This window comes from Lygodium microphyllum, chromosome 24 (assembly GCF_053477565.2).
Source record: "Lygodium microphyllum isolate KBCC chromosome 24, Lygodium_microphyllum_v1.1.10, whole genome shotgun sequence".
In the NCBI taxonomy this organism is placed as follows: domain Eukaryota; kingdom Viridiplantae; phylum Streptophyta; class Polypodiopsida; order Schizaeales; family Lygodiaceae; genus Lygodium; species Lygodium microphyllum.
Window position 1 is genome coordinate 127,757,257 of NC_141158.1, and position 19,624 is coordinate 127,776,880.

At 37.3% G+C, this 19,624-nt stretch overlaps 1 protein-coding gene across 1 annotated transcript in view; it reads right to left on the reverse strand.

The window, feature by feature from the left end:
- Positions 1 to 13,150: 13,150 nt before the first annotated feature.
- The window catches only part of LOC148015631 (brefeldin A-inhibited guanine nucleotide-exchange protein 2-like), a 70,295-nt gene continuing 63,821 nt past the window's right edge, over positions 13,151 to 19,624 (reverse strand). Inside the window, exon 11 of the mRNA XM_087665379.1 lies at positions 13,151 to 14,276. Coding sequence (XP_087521505.1) covers positions 13,656 to 14,276 — 621 coding nt within the window. The 3' untranslated portion in view covers positions 13,151 to 13,655. The remainder of the gene's footprint in view (positions 14,277 to 19,624) is intronic.

The following is a 19,624-nucleotide window of genomic DNA, read 5'->3' on the forward strand; positions in this document are numbered from 1 at the left end:
AACCTAAAAGAGAGTTTGATTGAGCTTGGCCACATTGACAAGGTCAAATTGAAAGAGAGTTTAATCGACATTGGTGTCAAGTATATTTTGATTGAGCCAAGCTCAATCTCAAAGAGAGTTTGATTATGCTTGACCCAAGGTTTAAGCTCAATCTAAAAGGTAGTTTGAAGCTTGGCCACAAGGCTAGGATCAATTATAGGAAACATTCATTGAACTTGGTGATATGTCCAAGCTCAACCTGAACGAGAGTTGAAATCTCACAATGAGTAGGCAAAGTTGAACCTCAAGCAGAGTTTGATTGAGTTAGGCTCAATCTCACATAGAGTAGAAAAATCTCATCTCAAAGAGATTTTGATTGAGCTTGGCCACAATGCCAAGTTTAATCTCATAGAGAGTAGGCAAAGATCAACATCAAAGAGAGTTTGAATGAGCTTGGCCACATGGCCAAGCTTGATCTTAAAGCAAATAAGTAAAGGTTATCTCATAGATAAACTAATTGAGTAAATAGATTCTTTTGTCATTATGTGAGGATGCATATGTAGACTAACAAAAGTGGTTTCTTTTTTCCTATTATGTAAGCTTCTATAAAGAGAGTTAAAATGAGCTTGGCCCATTAATCCTAAATAGAGTTGGCCAAGTTCAATCCTAGAGTGAGTTTAAATGTTAAGTAGAGTTAAAAAAGGAGCTTGGTCACAAGCTCAACTATATGGACAATTTAAATGAGCTTGGACCTAGGGTTAGCTATGCTCAATTTTGGAGAGTTGGTTAGGCTTAAACATAAAGAGACTTGGCAATTCTCCATTATTGGGAGAGCTCAAATTAGTTTTTAGATACTGAAGTCTAATACTATGAATAATATAAGTGATGAAATGACTTGGCATGTCTCAAGCTCATCTCTTCATCCAATACATTTTGATATTTGTTGATCTTTCACCTGAGCAAGATATATGATAGCTCCACCAAAACTCCCCATTATTGAGAGGCAAATGCAAGATGAAATGATGGAGGAATAATTTCCTAGCAACCTTAATGTTCCTACAACACAAAGCACACTTGATAAATCAATGCCAACGATATGATTTGATTTGAACATGTTATTATTCAAGTGTTGTATCTAACCATCACCACTTCATGAATCGAAAATATATGGCCACAACAAGTATCTAATACTCCTTTGGCTATATGGAATTCTTTGTCATTTTGTTAGAAAGCTATAATCTTGGTATCTAGGGGACTACACAAGACCATAACGTCATACCTATGGTTAAATTAGGGCATATTAATTTAGGATTTTTTGTCATCTCTCGTAAGGAGCATTGCTATAAATTTGAAAATATGACAATGTGTGGATTGGGAAAGTCGGGTGTTGAAGCAAAGTTCAAGACATTATTGCTAAGCTCATGATGCCAGGTCCTATGGCCAAGCCCAATGATAGAAAGCATATGCTAGGTGTTGTGGTGGTGAAAACCAACTCCATACAGCACACGAGTACATGGTTGCACCCTATGGCCAAGTTCAATGCTACAAGGCACCTACTTGGCAATGTGGTGAGCTTGATATCCTAGAGAGCAAATGCTTGATGTCATTGAGCTCTCAAAGAGCACTACTTGGGCCATATGGTCAATCAAACCATGTACATTTATGTTTAATCGCATTAAAAGTTAAGTACTCATTTTTCTTCCACATCAATGATTTTGATGCACATTAGTGCAATGCTAAATTTGGTAGCTTTGTATTCTAAAGACCCGAAGTTTGAATTGACTAGGCTAGACCTAAACTACATAGTTGGCTTTGAGAGTCAATTTATGCAACTTCCATGGAAGCCACATCGGGATGCAGTGCAGTGCACATGTTGTACTATGTTAGGTCTATACTTGTCTATGCCTTTTTCTTCCACTTCAACAATTTCGATGCACATTAGTGCAATGTTAAATTCGGTAGCCTTGTATTCTAGAGACTCAAAGTTTGAATTCACTAGGCCTGACCTAAACTACATAGTTGGATTTGAGAGTCAATTTATGCAACTTCCATGAAAGCCACATTGGGATGTAGTGTGGTGGTAGCTTTGTATTCTAGAGACCCGAAGTTTGAATTGACTAGGCTAGACCTAAACTACATAGTTGGCTTTGAGAGTCAATTTATGCAACTTCCATGGAAGCCACATTGGGATGCATTGTAGTGCACATGTTGTACTATGTTAGGTCTATACTTGTCTATGCCTTTTTCTTCCACTTCAACAATTTCGATGCACATTAGTGCAATGTTAAATTTGGTAGCTTTGTATTCTAAAGACTCGAAGTTTGAATTCACTAGGCCTGACCTAAACTGCATAGTTGGTTTTGCGAGTCAATTTATGCAACTTCCATGAAAGCCACATTGGGATGTAGTGTGGTGCACACTGCATTGTGCTAGGTCTACACTTGTCTTGTTCTATGCTGTAGATTTATCATTGGACTTGCATGGTTCCACAGATGTAGATTGGGCTAGTAATGTTTCACATAAGAGGCCTACAAAAACAAAACACATTACTAGCATATCATTTCACAATGTACTTATGTAAGGAGGATGTTGAATGCCTTGGTAGTAAAGAACGGATGTCCTAAACTGGTGTACATGTATTCAATAGAAAGAAAGTAATTATACCTTCATATACATCCACATTAAAATTTAACAAAGTTTGGCGTTGAAACTCTAAACTACCACTTGACATATTGCAAGTTTCTCAAAAGGAAAATTGCTACTCATGTGGTTGGACAATGTTATGTAATGTGTGGCTAAGAAGTCACTTCTTTTCATCCTTGGAAGAGTTGTGCAATGTCATGTGAATCCTATGGTAAGCAAAGCCATATAGTTTCATCCTTGGAAGAGTTGTGCAATGCCATGTGAATCCTATGGTAAGCACAGCCATATTGTTACAAGCAAATATGCTACATTGAATCTTCCCCACCAATAATCTAATGCTTTATGTAGTGTTATGGCAGTTAGGTAACATATATAGATGGATTCTTAAGATACTATAAGAAGAGTTTGATTGAAAAACTATTAGCTTGTGCAATATTTATAAAAGAGTCTTCAATCATGAAAACACTCAACAAGAAGGCTATGAGGAAACAAGTCTTCAATCCTCAAATACTCGCTAATGCCACAAAAATGTCTACAATTATACATTATAAACAACTATGGTCTAACATTAGGCTTTTTATAGATCTTCCATGATTAATAAATGTAGCGAGTTGAAAGAGTATTGTATAAATTTTAAATCTAGATATACTATTCATAAGATTTAATAAATAATTTTCAATTGTAAGCATTCTCAAAATTCATTACTTGTTCATATTCCACCTTAAATTTGACTAGAGATGTCAAAATGTACCCTACTTTAAGGGGATTGACAAATTTCCATTGGAATATTTTTCAAGTCCATGACTTGTTCGTACTCTATTTTGATTTCAAAGTGCTATTCTATGGGAGATTGACATGAATTAGGTCAAAGAAAAACCTACACTAAGTTTAGAACTAGACGACACAAGTCTAGTCATGGCGTCAAAATGTTTGTCTAAATGTCAAAGTAGAAAATAATATCAAAATGATATCAAGTTCACCCTAATAATTGTAAATGGATTGATTTGAATTGAGTCGTGATGTCTTGATAGTTGCAGTCAGAGAATATTGTACTCTAGTAAGGGTATTTGGCTTAAATTGAATTATTATGTCAAAATGGTTAATTGATAATGATCCTAACGTGCTCAATAGTATCATGAGCCTAAATTGCAACTTAGTATCTATTTTGAGATGTGGAAGTGCTGAATAGTTTCATGATCCTAAATGCATCCTATAGCATTGAGCGGCGGTAACATTGATGCATCCTATATTATTATTGAGGAAAGATGATTAAGCTATACAAGACTTGATATTGATCTCAAGTTTCTTAAAATTTCAATTTTATGTCACATTAATCTCACTATGTAACCATGAAAATCTCAATCCTTCAACTTGGCAAGGTTTGGGAGAATGGAATCACTAAAGTCTAGTAAAGTCAATGAATGATCCTAAAGTTATCAAATATTCACACTTGAACGCACAAGCTTGGCTCCATGACCAAGATAAGATCATGTACTTAGGACAATAGATTCCAACATTGACCCAAAAATATTATAAAATGACAAAAAGGGATCATGAAATCTAAAATAGAGACATCTGATTCGATTAATCTTGCAAGCAATCTCTGACAACTGAATCAAAATGTTATGGCCTACAGCTCAATGTTGGGGATCTGATTGGACTATCTATCCTTTCAATTAGTTCCATACACTTGACAGCTCACTTATGCCTCACCTAGGTTGGTCAAGAGCAAAGCTCCTCACTCCCCCTTCCCCTATTCAACTCCTATTCCAAGAATGCAAGCAATAAGAAATCTCTAAATCTCAATAAGTGATCACCAATGCCTCGACCTTTGCAATCATCATCCAAATATAGTAGCAAAATAAGTTGTCATGGTCTCTTACTGTACTGTGTAAGCTTTGGAGCTCCTTTCAATCAACGTTCACTTTCTTTGCTCTTCGTGGTTCTTTTTTCTTTTCAATCAAAATTCTATTTTGTTTCTATCCATGAAAACACAAGCAAGCAAGATAGAAGAGTAAGAAGAGAGCAGTCAAGTGAGCAAGAGGGAAGAAGCTTTTAACTCTTACACCCTCAAGCTCAAGGAAGCTCTCTTTCCAGAACATTACCTCACCCTTAAGCTCAAGTTGGAGAAGAGAGAAGGAGAGCCATACCTATTTGTTTAATACTTTCCTTAGATGAGTTTTCAAAACATATACAAGCGAATTAGGGTTTGATTAAGATTTCCACTCTTCCACGGTCTTTTGATCCATTCCATATGAACAAGACAAGTTTGCATGACAAAAGAACTAAACTTCCATCAGATGAATTTTAACTATATATGCAATTAAATTAGGATTTGATTAGCATTCCACTCTTTTTATTCCATATAAGTACAATTTCAAGCTCTTGGTGTTTGCCTTCATAACATTGGCCATAGTATTTTACGATTTGATATGGTTTATCATCAAAATGGTATAACATTCTAGTTGTCTATTGCAAACAATTTGCATTGAATGGAATCCTCATTTGAGATTAGGCATAGCAAAAGTTAGAATTCATTTTTTCGTTTCCCATGTGAACTACTTCTTTCTAAACTTCTCTACATTTGTGTTGAATAAGACATGAAACTTATGTATAATATTTCTATGCTATATGTTGAAGAAACTTCTAAGTCATATTGTGATGTTATGGTAAACCTCTAAGCTTGATGCCCATAAAAGCTATTGATCCTTGTTGTTGAGTCTCTAAGCCATGCTTGAGAATATGTTAGTAGTCCCAAGCCTAGCGATGCAGACTCTAAGGCTAGTGCAATCTCGGAGCAATGTTCATGGGCACCACTAATAATAGCCTCGCAAAACATGCTTTGTTAGTCCAATATGAGCTACAAGAGTGGTACTTTGTTGTTCTTGTATGTGTATTTCTTTCAAGACCTTGAGATTTCACATATGCATGTAGGAACATGCATTCGCTACTATTTACATTTGTAGTATGTAAATATAGTATATGTTATAAGAATATGTACATTCTCGATCATAGTATTTGAGTACAATGAATTTACATATTATACATTTATACATTTAGATGCAACACTTATGGAGATTATTTATGCAAGGCATCAACTAAGCTTTGGTAGCGTGCTTTTATTTTCATCAAAATTCAATCTATTTGACCAAGCTCATCAATGTAGAGGATACTAGTTATTAGCTAAGATAAGCTTTTGATTGTTAGTATATAGAAAGCTTCATAATTATTCTCCATATGGAGTGTTTTGGGGTTATAGAGAAAAAAGCAAGAGAATTGCGTGCAAAATGAATCGACATGATAAAAGTTAGAATTGATGGTTTTAGTGCATTCTAAACATGGTCTATTGTCGAAACATGTTTTTGTTAAAATCACCATTCCTAGGTAGGGATTTGGAACATGTACTATGGTCATAATGTGTATACACATTTAGGAACACCCCTTTTATTCCTTCCTTAAGGGGGTATTTCCCTTGGGTTTGTAGACATCTTACTCTTGTTAATTCTAGGCTTCATATTTATATCATAGTTTTTGATAGTACGAATTGTGAATTTCATCTTGTTCATTTATTCTTGCTTATATTTATTACTTTGCTTGATGCCATTGCACCAATAGCTAAAGCACATTCTATCATGTGGAGAAAATTAAAAATTAGCTATCGTTCTTAAGGTATACACCATACATACAACTAATCTACAAAAATTAACGATCGACTCTCGTGATAGAGGTATTATGCAGGTAAATGTCTATTTTTTCTAGGCCATGCCAACAAAGCATTTCGAAACATACCTATGCAAGTCTCATATAAAGGTAGGTATCATGTTGTAAATCTTTGTCTTTTTATACCATTCCCGACAATGTAATTTGAAACATACCCTTGGAGAGCAAGACTACATCTAACATTTTCATTTATATAGATTACAAGGCATTTATGGATCGTTATGTGAAAGAGAGCTCAAATAGCCCATGATATCCCCACTAATTCCATGCAAAAAATATAATCTCATCTACAATCTTGCATGAATTATTAGTGAGCATCTAAACAAGACAAGTTAGTCAAACAGAAGGGTTAGAAAGCATCTATGTGTATCTCACATATCATAAAGTATATGCTCAAGAATAGGTGATATGCCTAACCAATTAATCGTTGATGCTAAGATGATGAGTCTCCAATAGACATTATGAAATGTAGCTTGACTAAAATGCTTGGCATCCATGGATGAGCATAATAAGCTTAACTAATGGAACTTGGTTGAAGGTTGGCCTCTATAGCATTCATAGGCAATCGTCCTTCTAATAGTAAGGTCAACTACCTTGGTCTTGACTCTTGGCATCCTTAATTGACCTCGTAATCATTAGTAGGGTGACGATATGAATATTTAACTTATTGACCAATTTATAGGAAGGCCAAAGGTAAGGTTTACATATTGAAGCTTAAATGATGAGAAATGAATCTCATACAATATACTACATAACTATCCCTAAGGGGATTTCCAGATAAGGGTTACTCTTCAAAAGGGTTTTTAAAAACCATGCATGTCTATTCACAAAGGCAATCTATTGTTGGACACAATCCAACCTGCAAGTTGACATACGAATGTAATCAACAACTTGCAAATGTCTTTTGTGCTCCACATTTGATATTCTTGACGAACATTATTATTTCCATGACTATCTCCTATACAATACTTGCCAAGTTAAAAAACTTCTCATAAAGATTAAATTAACTATGCTTTAGAGAATTGGGAAAATGTAAATCCATTGGTTAGAATGATCTCAATGTGAGGTTCAATCAAGCCTACTGTGGTTATCAAAGAGATTTTCTTGCTAGCATAAATTATACATGGCAACATGCGTAGTTGCCAAAACAAGGGACATATAGCCTAGTCTAAATGACCCTAAAGAGTCAATTATGTGAAAACTTTGGGTTGTTTGGAAAAGTACACTTATGGCTAACATATACAAGCTCATCATTGAAATCTTGGACGATGTCTTCAAAAGTTTCATGGGTAGAAGGTTCTATCCAAAGCATTATGGGTTTGCGAATGAAAAATGAGTGATGACACAGCAAACACACATTGCTATTCAATATGAAAAATATGTCCATCAAGTTTTTTTGAAAATGAAAGTAGATATGGCAATTGTATTTGATGCAACACGGTGGTCTTAGACCTTGTTGAAGCTAGGCTTTGGCCATAAACTTGCATACATGATCTAGTAATTATTTGCATTAAGGTAATGCCTTTGAAATGCTCTAATGGGCTCAGCACTTTGATTGAGCTAGATTTTGAAACTTCATAAAATTGTCAAACGCTTCGAATATCTTATGGGATTGGAAAGTTGCTCTCAAGCAACACATGAATTGGTGTTAATATAAGTTAAGGCAGAAATTAAAACACATGAATTTGTCAACTCATTCATGTCAAACTCTAAGTAGTGTAACCAATCATAACAACAATTTCACTTGATTCATTTAGAATGGGAGAAAAGAAGACTATCATGCCTCCACACGTGAAATGTTTATGATATGCACCTTCACTTGCCTCATCTAATATTAGTTTTAAAACGCATTCATGTCCTGCACATAAAACTTTAGTGTTACACACTCCAAAGATATATGGGGATCTTAATGCCTTGTATGTTCACTAATAATGAGTTAGCAAGAAGGGAAACACTGATAGGTATATTTATTCTCATCTAAATCATCCCTTCAAAATCGTGTCAACTAGTATGCCTATCATGAAACAAAGTCATGTTAGATCTATTATAGATCGTTGGGAACTACATTTGGGCCCCTTTTCGAAGGAAAGCAAAGGATTCATTAGAGTGATTTTTTTGTAGAACCCTTAGCAGTTCAAGAGCATGTAAAGGCTTAGAAACTTTCAATTTGAACTACAAATACATTGAGGATGTAAAAGGATTCATTAGAGTGATTTTTTTGTAGAACCCTTAGCAGATCAAGAGCATGTAAAGGCTTACAAACTTTCAATTTGAACTACAAATACATTGAGGATGTAATTGGCAAGTCCTCTCCTATCTAGATGAATGTCTAACATGTAGATTCATGCTTTAGAAATCCATTTGGAGAAAGGTACTTTGGACCTCTGTTTGGAATTTCCACCCCATCCCTCATAAATGGAACAAACACATTCAAACTCTAGTTAGCACTCTAGAATGTGATACTTTTCCTCTTCACACAATGCCCGTCATCAAGATTTACAAAATAGCCTTACTTCACCTTGAATAGATATGCATGCTAATGCTCTGACATTTGGATACGGCTAAAGTGGGAAGGACTAAACTTTATTTTATGATCATTATTGAATAGATTTACAAAATAGCCTTACTTCACCTTGAATAGATATGCATGATAATGCTCTTTGACATACACTATTCTCTTATCAAAGGAGTATAAGGGATCAACAACATATACCTAGAATTCAAAGTCTAAATCATATGGCCTCTCAAGGTGGTGGTGTGGGAAATGGGGAAAAAGGAGACAAGGTAATGGTGTATAGCACCATTGAGGTTCACTATCCTATGTTGTAAAAAATAGATATAGCAGACCCATTTGTGAAGCAACAATTACTAGATCTCTTGTCAATGCCAAGAGTCTCCTTAAAGCTTTTCTTGGTGCCCTCAAAGGGAGTGAATAATGGAACTTCAAAGCTCCACCAACATGGCCTATGCCAAAAGATTCTCCATGCTAAAGACTAGTTGGCAAGAAGCATTTTAAGTATGTTACCCTATGAGGTTCCCAATAAGCTCCCTCACCTTTGATCTCAACATTGAGGGCTCTTTGAATGAGTTTTCAATAAGCTCCCATTTAATTTCAACATTGAACCCTCTAAACCTTCAATCCTATTATTGCAGATGAACCAACTTGTAGGATGAAGAGCACGTCTTGAATCTTAGCCACATAGACAAAATCACTACTACTAGCTAGTTTATGTAATACACAAAATCTTCCAAGTCCCTATCCACACAACTAGGCTACCTCACACAACTATAAATAATTATGAGTCTCCATCCACTACCACAAGGAGTGCTAATAGACCCTAGTTTTTTACATGTGTCAACAGACTATACTAGGGAGACCTTCATGGGCCACCAACCATTAAGAGAAAGTGCACCTCCCAAATCACCCTAATTGTCTCAAATGCACTTGTAGAAAGCACATTCAAAAGGTTTTTTTATGCTCTACTTTGCTTAATGATGAGTATGGGTCGCAAACCAATCTATATTGTCATGCATCATGATGTATGTTAGCCTACTTATGTAAAAAAATAAAATCCTTCTCCCTTCCAAAAGTCCCAAGCTAATTCCCACCATCCATAAGAATATGTCTACCAATCTGCACAATGTGTGAAAATAAATTCATGGAAACCTGTGAAACTAAAGGGAATGGGTAGCTCCAACCTTTTGGGTCCCAATCTAGGTTATCAAAGGCTCAACCCTCCTGCAATAAGAGCCGACCCCTCACGAGTTTCCATTCAAGCAACATGCAAGGATAGCTTCTATGACTTCCCCTACAACCCAATGACATGGATCCTCCTACATGGGAGGTCAAGGAAAGGTAGAGCTCATTTTCCTCTACCTTGCATCCTAACAACTCACATGTTTCTTTGCTCCAAATCCTTATGGAGATGCTACCACACACAATAAGTTGTGGAAGAAAGAGTGATAAATAGTGATTGGTGATGTGGTAAAGGGCTATCTCCACAACGGCATTGGGTCCCCTGAGCCCTCCAATAGTATGTGGTCAACATTCTTATAACTCCAAACTCACACGAAAGCATTTGACGTGACATTTTGGGTCTACAATCTCCAAGCCATTATCTTCTTTGTGTTTCCACTTGAGTTTGCAAGTCCCTGGGTCCACAATCCCCAAGCCACTCTCTTCTTTTTGTTGCCACTTGAATTTGGAAGTCCCTTGGTCCATCTAAGCCAGACCACAATGTCTAAACCTCACTATGTAAATAAGTTGTGCATGCCAATGAGAAGCACAAGTAGGAAGCTATAGACCAAGCCATCATTAGGAATACTTAGCTGATGACCAAGCCATCATTAGGAATACTTAGCTGATGACCAAGCCATCTACAAGGAAAAAATGGTATACCTTAAGATTTTAGTTACAATCCACTTTAGGGAGCCATTGGAAAAAATAAACACAAACATACATCATGACACTAAAGCATCCTAATGCTTAGGCTTTTGGAAATATTCTTCAATGGATTTTTCACCTCATTAAATTTCCCATTTGTCCTCTTTCCCAATTGTCTTTATGTTGTCAATCTTGCTCATTGAGCTTTGACTTATGCTAGTGTGAGTTCATCTATGATCCACACTTTTGTTCCCTTGGAACATTTTGACTACTTTAGTGCTTTATCTTGTATCTCTCTCGTACGTCTCGAAACTCCAAAGTTCTCGACTAATCCCTTGCTTGGTGCTGCACATCGTCACCCAACTAAACTCTTGCTTTCTTAATAATCATCTTATTTCAAACTCTAGTATATGTGAATAAAAACAACCATGGTAGCCTTGATCATCTAGTTGTTGGGGTTCTTCATGCCATCTGTTAGAGACACCTACTAGACATTTGCACTCAAACCAACCAAGCTACAACCCCATTGATGAGTCCAAAGTTGGAAAATATATAATGCTAAAATCAAGGACGATACAAGGATATGCCTCACTTTGTCATAATTATTTACAAAGGCATACACCTTTATGCTTTGTTAAAGGCTTTCTAGTTTGGGATGATCCCGCATTTTTAAAAATCTTTAGAGAATCACATGAACAAAATTGTGAATTATATGTTTGTCTAAATATAAGAAATAAGAAATGATGGCTCTATAACAAATATTCATGGAGTTCAACTTGTCATGGTCAATTGAGGTCCATACTTTTTAAAAATTGTAGCATTTGGTGAGAATGCAAATGGGATTTATCAAATGGATGAACTCACAAATCTTTGGCAAGAAAATAAATTCTAGGCATGCCCATAGGAACATTCTTAATTGCATATACGATCTTATCCACTATTTATTATAGATCCCATAAACTTTGAATGCATGAAATCTTTTCAATCCCCTAACAAACTTAAAGACATCTTCAATGCCTACAATATCGAAACACTAGAGTGCACATGTCAACACTAGATGTTGACATGTGCAAGCCCAAGCTACTTGAGAGATGATACACCTAAGATGTTAGGAAGTCATTCTACTTGGATTGAAAGGGCACACAAAGTGTTGCATTTGTTTTCTACTTATTTGAAAGGTTATGGTGATGATACCATGGGTTATGTCACCAAAGGATGCATGGGACGTTCATATACAATTGTATGGAATCACTATCAATGCCTAGAAATTTTGTCAAAACAAAATTTTAATCATTTGAAGAGAAATCACAAATAACATTCAAGAGTATGAGACTAAAATAAAGACAATTGTTGAACATTTAGATACTATAAGTTGTGTCTATTATATTGCCTTATAGCCACAAATCAAAGGATCATACCCACCGACACAAAACACTAAATGTCTTTCAAGTTGGCAATCTTGATGTGCATCTTTGGCCTTCACCTTTCCTTTCTATTTTCTTCTTTCATGTATGCACATAAGTATTTATGAATATGATGGTTGGCATACACAATGTAAGTAGGAAGATATAGACACATATACATACATATGCCCGTTTATCGGCATATTTATGCACGTATGCATACGTGTATGTTCATTAATACGCACCCATGCATGCATGTGTATGTGCGTACTTACATATATATCTATGTATATGTATGAAACAATAGTGAATACATACATGATAATCAGCAATTAATCACAAAACATATAATGCAAATGATGTTAATTCATTATTACAATTAATCTTGATAAATGTAATACACAGGATGTTAATTCCTAATTAGCATCCACACCAAGGGCGTGGAATCATAAGGTTAACCCAATGTCCATATCAAAAGGGCGCTGGAATCATCAACTTCACCATGCAGACCATGGACTAGCATGTTACCAGTGATCACATCCCTTCTTAAGTCATCACTGTCCAAGGACAGGGAAATCTCATCTAAACACAAGCTTGAGTTGGCTATTAGAAGGCCAACAAACTAAGCTTCTATGGACTCCTCTATAGATAAAGGGCTTAACCTGATCATCATGACGAAGGCTCCTATCAAAGATCAAAATAATCACAAGTATTGACACCTACTGAATGAAGTAATGCTAATCCATGTAGCAATCCTAGTCAAACTTCTGTCCACACAAAAAGTGTGTGCATGTGCGGCCACACACATGCGCATGCCCCCCCATCTCATGTAACAATCCTAGTCAAAATTGTGCACTTGAATAACCATGGCTTTGATATATTGCATCTAGTTTCATCAACTCTTCCCAACTTCCAGATATTGCAAATCCACGCCAACACTATTGCACGCCCTAGCTACAATCAAGACATCCCAATGTTTATTCAAGCAGCACAAAGTTTGTTATGGCAGAGGAAGAGCTATTTATAGCCTTGCCTTTGAATAACCTTGGAACTTTTATAATAATTCATAATAGAAAATTCACAAAAATGTGATAGGATCCAAATATGACCTCTACTGATCTGAATCAGTAATGTGGTACAAATCTGGAAGGGAGCTCAGCTGTTAAAAAAAGCATCCAGCATATATTTAGTTGGAGAACACATTATTCATTCTTTACATTGCCCATTAGCAGTGGCCTAGACATCTTGCTTGTGACTGAGCTGCATGAGATAACTTCTGTGACCAGCAAACTTGTATGATACATAACATTGAATTACACGAACAATGTGCATGTATCTAACTTAAGCACATTGCTGGTGTTGACATAAGAATACAAGAAAAATGGTGTTCACTAACAAACATGACTAGCCTATGCTTTCAGTTGTGAGTGAGGATGCTCGTACCTTCCTGCACCACCCAAAGTGACACTCCTCTCCCATATGATGCATATTACCAAAATTTATTGGAAGAATTGACTTGCAGAAGCCTATGAAGTAGCTTGAAGGATGATGGGGCCAATCCAAGAGCTAAACATCTCGCTCAGAGCAACCTGCACCTCCCCAGAACCATGTTCACAACTGATTAAGCTCGCAAGAAGTGGGAAGAATTGTCTTAAATTTTTCTCAAAAGATGCAGCTTTCAACCCACTGATTGCTCGCAATGTGGCAACAACCAGGGGAGCTCGAGAAACCAATTCTCTTCTCCTAGAAGAACCGAGAGGAATTGCCCAAAGAGCCGGGCTAGGCTTTTCCACCTGGTTTTTTGTAATCACAGGAGCTGTAGCAGTATTTAAATACACCAACAGTACCTCTTCACATAGTTCTACCAATCTACTCTCCACATCTACCTCCTTGGCTAAAATTGGTTTATCCAAAGGTAAATGCTGTAGCAATGCCAAGTAAGCTTGGTAAGACTCGCTCTCTAATCTGAGTAGTGGAGGATCAGGCATTTGAGTAACCATCTGCAACCTCTGTAATCTTGAACGTAGTTGAAAGTCCCCATTGACCTTATGTGAATGCACTGCAATTTCATGCAGTATGTCCAAGAGAAGCATGGTGTGCCCAGCTGCCAACCTTCCACCATGGAGATTATAAATCTCACTCACAGCCTGTAAATACACATGTCAGAAGTAAAGCACATCTCTCTGAAAGGATTAGCAAGTCCAACAAAATGAAGAAACATTAAGTTCTGACAAAATCAGAAACACCAAGTTTGACAAAAGGAGAACCATGAAGAACAGAAGCATTGTTCATAATAAAGATGATGCTGGTAGTTACTAAACTTTTACTAAAGTATGAACAGGCCTCATAATGCTCAGAGGGACACACCATACTATATGCACTCTCCTATGTATTGCACAACAAGTCTGACAAAGCCTAAACACCAAGTTTGATCAAATGAAAAATATCAAGAACAGAAGCATAGTTGACAATAGAGATGATGCTCCAAGCATAGTTGACAATAGAGATGATGCTCCAAGCTGCTGAACTTTCACTGATATATGAACAGGCTTCATTAATGGTTACAGATGGGACATTACAGATGGGACATTAATGAACAGGCTTCATTAATGGTTACAGATGGGACATTACAAACATTAAATGTGCTATGCCCTAAAATCAGTTTAACTAGCTTAAGGTCTAACCAAGCTCTAATGCAAGCTAATGAATCTTTACTTTTGTTTCAAACTCACCCCAGAACATTACCTGGTTGGACAAAGTAGGTTCACATGGTGTGTCCAAGTAAGTCCGGGCTCTTGCCCACTCAAACACTTTTGATTATCCTTGGTAGAGTCAAGCAGCAGGAAGATCCTTGTGAGATCAATCACTCTACTTTTAGTCAGATCGCAAGCTATCCTCTTCCCACACAAGAAAAGCATCATCATGCACCCCCACACAACAACCAACACATCCCTTGTGGGGAGACCCATGAAAAGAAACCTCCATATAAAAACCTTCCCTTGGTAGGTAAGCTTAGGCCTCTACATTTGAAGCAATAGATCGTACCACTTAGCTTTACCATCCTGAGAAGATCAAATTTTATTTGTTTTCGCACTCACCCATCTCGTCCTCAACCATCTAATGGCAAACCTAATTGGTTGATCATTTCAAAAAATCCTAAGTGCACAAAAGCCCAGTCCAACCATGGGGATAAAGGTGGAAATGTAGACAAAGGAAAATGCTGCCGAAGCCATTTCTCCAAGCTGGTCCAAATCAGCTGATACCTTGGTCTCTCGACAACTCGTAAGTATTTACAGATATGGCGAAAAGAATAAACCCAAGGCTGACCAAAAATGACAAAATCTTGTATAGTCCTCAAACCCACTCATGCCATCCTATTGAACTTACCACGTTCCATGTGCTTATTAGGCTAATCGAGCAACCTAGATGTGACCAAAACCTCAATTTCAAATGAGTTATTGTCTTTTCTAGAGTCACAGGATGCCAAGTAGTGAAGTGAGGGACCTCCTGCCAGGAAGCAATCGATGTGAAAGAAGAAAATATTCTAGCAGTTTGACTACTTGAGTCAAATTTAGGACGTGTCATCATGAAGCATGGGTTCTAGTGTGACCAGGTGAGATGCCAATTTCCTAAATGAAGCCATAGCAATGTCTACCTAAAGATGATGCTGCTCACATACGGGCAGCAATGCCCAAAAGATTTGGCATGGTAACATGTTGCTAAGAGACATGCCTAATGCAAAAAAAAATTCTACTTTTTCCATAGCATAAAATGGATGGGCTGCACCATTTCTGCACTGAATTCTATCTACAAGGAAGCAAAAGCAAGAAATAGGAGGTCATACTTATTGTCACCGTTCGTGCAAGTTTGGTGATCTCTCCTCGGGAAACAATCCCACCCTACCAACCCAAAGCATGCATGTCTCTCTCTGGTACAATAGATGAGACTGGACTTGTGTGCATTGGTGTGGAGGCCCCAAACCAGAGACCAACAATTTCACCATCAATCACCTGAGGGAAAAGTATCAAATGAGTCACCAACACAAGCAGTAAAGGACCAAGGGGGCATCTTTGATGAAGGGACTAAGTGAGAGTAATGCCTATTGTAGCAATCGAAGTCAAGCAGTGGGTCCTTAAGCTTATCAACATAAGCTTACCTGGTAGGCCATCCCATCCAGAGTTATTCCTCCATGAAAGATGGGATAAAACCTCCTTCACCTCACCTCAGTGGCAACAACATTCATAAAATCTGCCCATTCCAACAATCTTCTAATCGGATGGCATCTAGCTTGTTTTCCAAAATTGTTGTCAAAGTTAAGAGAGCAGGTCCTTAAGCTTATTAGTATAAGCTAAGAATAGTTCTTTTGACAAGCCATCCCATGTCATGCTTTTCTAAATGGACGATGGGACACTTTTCTAAATGGAAGATGGAGTAAGACCTCCTCTCCACGGTCCACGTTACCCCAAACTTGTTGACAAAGTCAAGCGAGTGGATCCTTAAGCTTATCAATATCAACTGAGAATGGTTCGTTTGGCAAGCCATCCCATTCAAGGCTTTCTACATGGAAGATGGGACAAGACCTCCACTTACACCACAGTGATATCAGCATTCATACAATCTACCCATTCTGGCTTTTAGTCACCAAAAAACACATTTTATAGGGATGAAATGCGAAACCCTTGAAACCCCGAAACATTTCGTTTCATTTCACGAAACGGGGTCGCGAAACGAAAGTTTTAAGCTTTAATTTTTTAGTTGAAAAAAAGGCTATCCTGCAGTAATGAAACATCCTGGGTTATACAGGATGTTGAAACATTGGTTTTTCTCTGTTTTATCCTCCAAATTTGCAAGTCTCTCTGCTTCATTTCATCTCACGGAAGGTTGCCAACCCATTTGAAGTGCAACCGCCTCCTTCTCCATCACCTTCCCCCTTCTCTTCCTCCATCATTTTCTACTCTTCCATCTCTTCTTACTCCTCTATCTACTCTTCCTTCTTCTCTTTCCCCGTGTTTATCTGCTCTACTCCTTTTTCTTCTCTTTCTCCTCCATCTCTCTCTCCTCTTCCATCCACTTTTAAGGCTTGAACCTTAAACTTGGATTTCCATGGCTCCTCACAAAGAGTATTTTCGAGATGTTGGGGAAGATGCCTTGTTTGTCCATTGCTATGGAACATTTGGAACCAAAATTGTAGTTTGCAAGTTTTGTGGAGAGACATTGCGAGGGAGTTCCACCCAAACAAGAGCACATTTCACATGAACTGTAAGCAAGGGTGGACATGGCTGTAGGAGAGTACCCGAAGGTATTTTCTTGCCACATGGTGGTACAAAAGAAAAATTGGCCAAGGTGCGATTACTCCTAAGAAGGCCACTAACCTCACAACAAATTGAAGAAGAATGGAAACAAGCAAAGAGAAATCACACAAGTGGAGGTGGAAACTCAAGTCAAGCAAGGCGGAATGATGAGGAGGACGGACCATGTGCTTCCAATGTGCCAACAAGTACCCAAGCATCACGAGCATCACATAGAGTGGTTGGTATGCCTTTGCCAACAGATTCCACCATGATAGATTATGAGGGAACATGTACACATGGTACTAGTTCTTCTTTTGTTGGTGAGGGCACTTCTCTGGTTGGTGAGGACACATCTCTACTCACTACACCCTCACAAGGCTTAGCAAGCAAATCAAGAAAGAGAGGTAGAGAAGCCAACCAAGCACATTGCAAGCATTGTTTGCTTCAAGACTCAAGCAACAACAAGCTCAAGTCATGAAGCATAGATTCTTCTATTGATGCAACCTTGCATTCGACATTGCTTGAGTATCAGCTTATATCAAGTTCTACAATGCATTGGTTGCCGCTCGGAGTGCAACAGGAGCTACCGGCTTACATATGATTAGCTTAGAGCCTCTAAGGACAATTTACTTAAAAGCTCAAATGACTTATATTCAAAACAAACTGACTGGATTAAAGTCATATTGGCATTGATATGGCTCCAGCATTGTATCTGATGGATGGAGTGATAAGAGTAAGTTGGAAATTTTACTTAATGTTTTTTTCTAATAATTTACATAATACATCATACATACTACTTTTTCTATTCTTAATTTTTAAATACATGAACTTGATAACTAGCAGTTAGTAGTTACTAATGACAATTATTGTCTCTTACCACTTGCAAAGACGCGGACACATAATTAATATCTTGGTTTCATGTTGTTCCAGTACTACATTGTTGCATGTGGTGGATGGTTCAGCCCCTAGCTTAAGCATTACTGGAAAGTGGATTTACTCCCATATCAACAAGGCCATAGATGAGATTGGGGCCCAACATGTGGTCCAAGCCATAACAGATATTGACTTAAGTTGTGCCAAGATGGGTGAGTATGCTCATTGACACTATTCCACTATTGTGTGTAGACTCTATGCGTCTCACACTCACTCGATTTCATGATGAAGGATATGATAGCACTTCCTTGGGTAGAGCCAACCTTTGAGAAAGCCTTGCACATGATTAATTTCATCACTTGCAAGTCCTTGGCTTTGGCTCTATTCAGAAGTGTTTGCCATTATGACCTTGTGAAGCCGACAAAGACATGTTTCGTCTACTTATTTCTTGTGCTTCATTGGTAAGCAATCATTTATGATTGTTATTATAAATTATAATTATATTGTACGATACATCTGTCACCATCAATATGCACATTGAAATTGGGCATAAAACAAATGTTTCAACTTTTCAAATGTTTTGAGTCTTATTTTTTGACTTATGTGTTTAGGATGGTGCAAATAAAAGATTCTCTTTGTCGACTTGTATGTAATGAGGAGTCAAATGTATGGAGTGAGAGTCGAACAGTCAAAGCACGAAAAATAATAACTTACATATTGAGTAATGGGTTTTGGGATGAGACAGAGGCTATCAAAGAAGCCACCACTGCACCCCTCTATTTTATCTTGTGGCTCTTTGATCATAAGGGATGTATCATGAGCTAAATTTATCCTTATATGCATGAGCTTTATAAAGCCATATCATCTTGTCATACTTTATCTACAGAGAGATAAATACTAAACATTAATTTATACATTCATTTTGTAAAATTGCTAATGAAAGCTACTAATGAGAGTTTTCATATAACTTATAGAGTTTGTGATCTCACCCATGTATGGAATGAGAGATGAGATTGGTTACATAAACCAATCCACATTAATTTTCAGTATTTAAAGATTGAAATCTTCTAATATTTAATTATAGATAATGCTGGAAAAACCATTTGGAAAGGCTGCCACTTATCAAAAATACCCATGCAAGATTGAAAAACGTCTTTAGAGACTGGAGAGAGGCATTTTAAGTGTATTCAAGCTGCAAGAGAGAGGGAGGAGATGCTACCAGCCAAGGGCAGGAGAAGACCAAACAACAGCAGGTGATAGCATCGCAGCAGTAAATGACTAATTTTCTTCAGTTCTTTGCATCTACAAGCTGTTGAGACAGGGCAGCAGCA